The sequence below is a fragment of the Pelodiscus sinensis genome, chromosome 7, assembly GCF_052426305.1.
Source record: "Pelodiscus sinensis isolate ZL-2025 chromosome 7, ASM5242630v1, whole genome shotgun sequence".
Classification (NCBI taxonomy): domain Eukaryota; kingdom Metazoa; phylum Chordata; order Testudines; family Trionychidae; genus Pelodiscus; species Pelodiscus sinensis.
The window spans coordinates 65,498,201-65,505,436 of record NC_143058.1 but is presented as its reverse complement, the minus strand read 5'-3'; the positions used below and the strand labels follow the sequence as shown (position 1 = coordinate 65,505,436).

At 49.6% G+C, this 7,236-nt stretch overlaps 1 protein-coding gene across 2 annotated transcripts; it reads left to right on the top strand.

Moving 5' to 3' along the window:
- Positions 1 to 1,549: 1,549 nt before the first annotated feature.
- On the top strand, positions 1,550 to 7,000 carry LOC142830238 (mitotic-spindle organizing protein 2B-like). 2 transcript variants are annotated; one of them, XM_089779844.1, is made up of 4 exons: positions 1,550 to 1,809; positions 1,929 to 2,059; positions 2,864 to 3,052; positions 6,488 to 7,000. In XM_089779844.1, the coding sequence occupies exons 1-4, from the start codon at positions 1,640 to 1,642 to the stop codon at positions 6,643 to 6,645; spliced, it is 648 nt and encodes a 215-aa protein (XP_089635970.1). In that variant the 5' UTR covers positions 1,550 to 1,639; the 3' UTR covers positions 6,646 to 7,000. The 2 variants fall into 2 exon arrangements, with proteins under 2 accessions (XP_089635970.1, XP_075790184.1); XM_075934069.2 differs by lacking the exon at positions 2,864 to 3,052 and having other exon boundaries at positions 1,555 to 1,809.
- The last annotated feature ends 236 nt before the right edge of the window (positions 7,001 to 7,236 follow it).

Below are 7,236 nucleotides of genomic sequence, written 5' to 3'. Positions count from 1 at the left end.
GTGGGGGGAACAGATATACTGCAGAATGACCACAGGGGGGCAGCAAGGGGCCAGACATGGGGATCAGGACAGCCATAACCCCAAGGGGCCAGCAGGGAGCAGGGGTGGAGAAAGGGACAGCTCTCTACTATGTATTTCAGAGAGTTTGTCTGTTTGTATGCCTGTTTGCTGTGTGTGTCTGTCTGTCCCCCAGGACATGCTCCCCTCCCTGGCTGTGCCCAGTGCAGCAGCAATGGAAAGGAGCTTTTGACCTGGCCTCAAACTGCTGCGGTGAGAGAGGGCTGGGGTTGTCCTCTCCCAGGGGCAGCCTGGATATTGCACCTCTCCTCCCCAGCCCCACCTCCCTGGTGGAACAGAGCAATGGCTGGAATGAGGTTGCCTCTCATAAAGCCACACAGGAAAGAGAGAATCACCAGGCAGAGGCTTTGGTTTGTTTTGTTTCATTGCTGCTTTCAATGGTATCCAGTAGAGGGTGGTGGTGTATAACAAGTGTCTTCAACCCTTTCCTTTTCGGAGACTCTGAAACTTTGCCTCATTTCAAGGACTGTACCCGTTACTGGCCTCTCCTCGTGATTGGGGCCCTCCTTTTTAAGCAATGTCTCTATATATCTCAAAACTATCCCCTAACACAGGTCTTTTTACATTTCTTCTTCCTCCTGCCAGACCATGCCTTCTAGAATGCAACAATTATTCACAATACATCCCAACAAAACCTTTTCCTAACTTGGGAGGATATACACCATACATTCTGTGATGGCACAGTAGCATTTCACATTATGTAGGGCTTATGAGTGACACCAGTGGCATATGGCGAAGGATGTGGGTCTGGTACAAGGTAAAGACATACAAAGCTGCTGATTTGGGGTGAAAGATGATCATTGGTGTATTTGTTTTACAAGGAAAACAATGAATAGTTGGGGTGATAAGATGGTTTGGATTTCCTTGGAAAACTGGCAGTTCGCCGGGTTTGACCATAATCCGATAAGCAAGGGAGACAGGGGCTCTCTGCCAGAGCATTGTGTGAGCTCAGCAGCTGCAGCCTGGATATAGGACAAGAGTCCGCTACTTCTCCCCTGCTCATGGAGTTCCTCTTTCAGGCCCTGGTGCTGAGCAGCCGAGGGGTGAGCAGCTGCTGCAGGGAGGGTGGGAGGGCGGCGCCATGCGTGGCACAGCGGTATGTGCTGGTCCAGGCAGTGTGGCTAGGCAGCGCCCCCCAAGGCAGCACAGGCGGGGCCCCGCGGTTTCCTGCCAGTGGGGGGCTGCTGGGGGGCGGGGGCGGTCTAGGGGTGCAGCCCTGAGCCGGGAGCGCCTGGAGCGCAGCTCGCCCCCCCGCGCCGGGCTCCAGCTCCGTTCCCCCGCGCGGCACGCGGCGCTGTCCAGGGGCCGTGGTACTGATGTGCCGCGCTGCGCAGGCGCAGGGAGCGATCGGCCTGGAGGCAGAGGGGCGCCCGCACTGGCGCGCGAGGAGCACTGGCAAGGCCCCGACGCACGCGCCACCCTGGGACCTTTCTTCCTGGAAGGCCACGCCCCAGAGGTGGAACCGGAAGCAGCGTGTTTCCGCGTGGCTGTTTCCGGCGGCCGGCGCATGCCCAGTGTGAGGCGAGCTCGAGCGCGTCTGTAGCGCGCGCCGGGAGCCGGGATGTCCGAGCCGGGCCTGGCCGGCGGCGGGGCCGAGCCGGGGCTGGATGCAGCCCTGGGCAAGGTGGGGGCCACGGTGCGGTCTCGGCGGAAGCTGCCGACTGCGGAGGAGGCGGAGCTGTTCGAGCTGGCGCAGGCGGCGGGGATCGGCCTGGACCCGGAAGTGTTCCGGTGAGGGGGTGGGGGTTGTGGCTGACCCCGGAAGTGTTCGGGTGGAGAGAACCCGGAAGTGTTCCGGGCGGGGGGGGTCGCGCGCTGGGCCGGCCGCTGACCCCGCCGTGTGCCCGCAGGACGCTGCTGGACCTGCTGCGCATGAACGTGGCGCCGCTGGCCGTGTTCCAGATGCTGAAGGGCCTGTGCGCCGGCCAGCGCCCCGCCCCCGCCGACAGCGCCCCCGCCGCGCCAGGCCCCGACACGCGAGGTAGGCGCCGCCGCGGCGGGTCGGGCCCTTCCGCGCGTCGAAAGCCGCCGCACGGCCCGCCGGGGCCTCGTGACCCCGCCTCCCTACGGCGGCTCGCCCGGGCCCCGGGCCGTGACACGTGCAGGCGGAGAGCGGGGGGGGGGCGGTTCGGAACGTGCCCGCGTCACTGCTCACACCCCGAGGCGCGGGCCCTGCGCTGCACGGGAGCGCCCGCGTGGCCCCTGCAGCGTGGGGGCTGGGCAGCCCCGCCATGGACTCCAGCCCCTACGGGTTAACTTCACCCATCAACGGTGACACGTACCAGTTAACGGGTTAACCATTTACATTCCTAGTAGACCAGGTCTTACTCCAAGTCTCCAGTTCTCCTAAGCTACGTTCTGCACAAAGTCTAGTTTCTAACACTGTAATAGGAAGGAAGAGATTTTCTTTGGATAAAACATCAGGCTCTAGTTTTTCACAATAAAGAAACAAGGCACAAGGTCTATTTTTTAAAATATTTACATTCTATTGCCATTCTTGGGTACATTTATTATTATAAGATGAATGTAATAACTGGTCAAGTCTAAGCTATTCATCTCGGAGCTTGAAAATTTTAGAGGGGAAATATAAAAGTAGACTGATAAGATGACAAAGTTATTATATTGATGCAGTTAACAAAGCAAGTGAGCTATGTTACCACTGAGACAACTTTTCTTTTTCTTTAAGGGTATTGAGCATTCATTTACATTCATGTCTCTATTCTTTTTTTTTTTTCAATAGGCATATGGTGTTTTTAATGTGTTTCTATGTCTCTCTTTCAATTAGAGGTCTCATTTCTCTCTGCCAAGAACAGTAAAATCCCTGCACCACTCTCCTTTTCCTCTGCCCTTGAATCTCCAAGACTAACAGCCCCTAAGATTGTGGTCTACAGTCCTGCTGATGCTTGCTCGCCTCTCTCTCAAGGTCCCCCTGGTTCCTTCCAGTTTTCTTGCTGCCTGTTCTCTCCTTTTGCAGGTTGTGTTTATTAGTTTATCTACGGGGGTTGGTGCAATCTGTTAGGACATTAGGAATCACACTTGCATTGTGAGTCCTTTAAGTTTAGACTGAAAGAAGTAGAGAAGTAAAGGTTTAGCAGTTTAATCTGTAAGCAGTGCCTTACCAGCATGCCTACTGGGGTATCTGATTAACTGGCGCCTGGCTGGAGCAGCCCCCGCCTGCAGCACAGGCCTAGCCATGGGCATGGGACACTGTAGCTGGGCAGGAACAGCCCCCCCACCCATGGCACAGGACTACCCATGGGCAAGGGATGCTATGGCTGGGCAAGAACAGCCCCCCACAGCTAATGACTTATATGGGATTTTACATCCCTAGAAGGAACAAGTGTATCTTTTAAACAAAACATTCTAAGGGTAACAGACTGTCAGGAAAGGGTAATTGAAGATATTAAAATTTACAGGTTACATATAAAATATAAATCTTATTTCAAAAACTAAAATTGATTCACTTTGCTGCTAAGAGACTGAAATCTTATTTTGAATTTTTTTTCTCTCTTAGACTAGAAAGTGCCCTTAAGTATAAACCACCCAGAAGTTTAGGTATTCTATACTGTGGCCCAGAACCTGCAGACCATTGCCTGTGAGAGTGGACAGCTTTGTCCACTCAGAGCCTCACTGACAGCTGCCCATTCTTAAAGAATTGCCGCATTGGCACCTAAGAATTTACTGTGCATGCTTGATATGTTTGTCAAGATGTTTATAAATGCAAACTGGTGCATGTGCTCTACAGAAGAGCTTGTGACTCACTATAAAGACAAATATTGCTTGAATTTATATCTGGACTGCGTTTCAGATTTCCTTGTATTTTAGAGAGTTATCTTTTTGGGTTGAAGTCTTCCGTACTTCTGTCTCTTGTAAATTGTCTTTGGAAGCTTGAGTAAAATCCCGTTAGCTGATTTTGAATGGGGACAGGTGACTTCCTACACTCTGCCTTAAAAACTAAACTTTAAAGATTGTGGCTGAAGTAGGGAAGCCAACACATGTAAATGTGACATGTGAACGCCTCTGACCACTATTTAATTTCCAAATATGGTGCAGTGTAGCCATTTCAGTTTATGCTGCTGTCTATACATGGGGGAGATATGCCTACTTGCTTTGGAGCTGTGATATCTTGGAGGAAGACCATGACAATTCTAAACTGAATCTAGAGCAAAGGTTGGGAACCTTTTTTGAGTCAGGGGCCACTGATCCACATAAAAAGTTCCTGCAACTCAGGAACAAAGGGGGCAGCAACATCAGTCTGGGCAGAGAGCAAGCAAAGAGAACAGCGCTGTAGGGGGCTACTCCTAAAAATGCCCAGGGAATACAGGAACGTTTCCCTGGGGCCTGACTTACACTTGTCACCCTGCTTCTCTGCTGCCAGTGTGGACTCCGTAGTGCTGCCCCTGCCTCCAGATACATCTATTGAACTCCTGGGTTTAAAGCCTATCTCAGTATTGTGTGGCTAGAGGAATGAACATTGCAAGTTGGTGTATGTTTGCCTCCTTGCATGTTGTTTCATGCACCTGGCCTTATGAACCCACTTCATCCTATTTGTAGGCTGTATGCTTGACTGCTCCCATTGGAGTCATCTCTGGGCTTTTGAGGTACTCAAATGGTCTCTCAACAGGAGTATCACTTGCACTTGTATCATGTTGCTTCTTTACAGAACACTGGGTGTCTCTGGAAAACAACCGAACATGCACATCAAAGTAACAGGACATCATGTGTCAGTTCAAATAGTTGGGCATTGGTGTGCCGATCCTATGGGCCTAGATCCCCTTGTGTGCGCACATGGCTAGAGAGAGACAGGTTTTGCATGCACACAGATGAAGGATTTGCACTGTAACTGGACATGTACATTCAAGGGAGGAGGGGTATTTACATTCACAAATATGCACCTGCTTGCTAAATAAATACATTTTGGGGGAGGATTTTGTTTCTTGCTCTTAAATGAGGTAAAGATAAATATCTCTCTGCAATTTATGTGCTTTCATTATTGTGCCAGTGCTGTCAGTTACTTGAGTGCATCTCATCTTCAGCAAAGGAGAATTGCAAAACTGGCTGGCTGGCTTTGGGCTGGTGGATGAGGAATCTACAGTAGTAGATTTTTCTTAGAGCAACTAACATGTCTGAGGCAAATGAATGCAGTTGCTGTTTGTTCTTTTAGTTTGTCAAACTATTGACAGATGCCACTTACATTTTCATTCTTTGGAAGCCATGAGAGTGTTTCTCTAGTGCTCCAAGTGGTCACGTTGTGCCATGGTTGGCTTTCATGGGGCAGAAATGGTACTACTTAAACGACTCTTTGCTAAGTAATGCAGCAGTGGAATAAAGTTTCTACAGTTCACTGTTCTGCTGGCCACACAAATTGCAGAGATGATGGATTCTAAACCGAATCGGTAATGAATGTAACTCATTTGTGCAGAAAAATTACTGAATTTACCAAGTGCCCTGCTTTTTGCTCTGATTTCTTTACTGGGATGTTTTTCTAAAACTCTTTGAATCATTGGAGCCTGCTGTTTGTTTTTCGCTAGCTCCATCCTTCTCATCCCTTCCTAGGGTCGATTGTTCTCCCAGGTCTCTCTTTAACCTTTCACTTGTGTAATTTTTTCTTTACCCTACATAATATGTCTCCCCTAAGATAACCCTCTCCTAGTGCAGGGAGATGTCAGAACCTGCTTTCCCCACACCCCACTCAGTCTTTCTCTCTCTCACCTGCCCTCCCTGCAGCAAGTCAGTTTCTCCCCTTTCTCCTCCTGCTGAACATGGAAGGGGTCCCTCCCAGGCCCTTGCTAGCTGTGTGCACCACACTTCCTGCCCCCTCCCCCTCCAGCATGCACAGTGCTACCCAGGGCTTGGCCCTGCAGCTGTGTTGCATTCTAGACACAGTTAGCAGTGGCAGGCCTCCCTCCGAACCCAGCCAGACAAACCGTGAATGCTACCAGAAAACCCCAGAGCGACTAGAATACCCAGGGTAATTGTTGGCCATGTCATTGTGGCTGCCAGGGTCATAGATTCTGGATCATTGGGTCACTTGTCGTAGCCCTGACACATTAGATGCTCTTGGAAATCTGCCCTAGTTGCGGTGTGCAGTGCTGGTGTTGTGTGCTAACCGCAGATCGTCACGCAGTGCATGCGCACACAGAAACCACAGTGATATTTGTGCTATTTGATTACTCTGAACAGATTGTGATGACTGTGATTAGTCCTCCTATGGCAGTTTGTTGGGATGTGGGCTACCTGACAGCTGTTAAATTACAGCTCATGAGTTTTGTATTTATATTGGAAGCTGGTAAAATGTGACTGTCTAATAAAACCTGGCCTGTAACATGACCTCTCAAGGAACATTAACAGCTGGGGTGCAGTCGTGTCAGATTAGACCTTTAAAATTAACATTTATTTGTCCATCCAGGGAGAAATAAAACCAATTCTTCAGTCAGCGGGACCCAGGGCCTGGCAGAACGGTGCAGCCGTGAGGGATCTGGCCAAAGAATGCCTCGGCAGCCAAGCACTAGCCGGCTCCAGAAGACTGGGCCTTCTGGAAAGAGCAGTGGAGGCAGCAGTACATAGAAGGTCATTATAGAGCACCCGGGACCTTTGTGAATTCTCTATTGAAATGAGTGCACTGCAGCACTCAGGCAAGCGATCCAAGACTGCAAGCCTGCTCCAGTAGTTTGTATTTGTGAATGCCACAGAGGAGCCCAGGTGATGTATGCAAAGGGTCAGTTACTGTTTTCCTTTCCTGTGTTTCTGATGGACGCATCTGTTAGATAAAGAACCTGGATTCTTGGGGAATAACTTTTAATTAGAATCAGGGTGGATACAAATTTGATTTTTTTAAATTAAAAAAAGATTTTTTTTATTTTGATTTTTATTTAAAGTGGAATTTTTATTATTCAATAAAATACTAATTTTCTCATTGAAAGATTAGTTACAATTACATCTCATCACAAATATGCTACACCTACACTTACAATCTCATAGGCTGGACAGACTAGAGCCATTCATTCCTTTCTAAGTACTGACTCTTGCTTCTTGAATGTTCTGGACTTTGCACATGTTACTTTCAATTTCTGTTTCTCAGCAGACTACAAAGAAAGACATGCTGGATAGGATTATTTTGTTCTGTGCTTATGTGGTGATGGACCTTGGCCTACCATG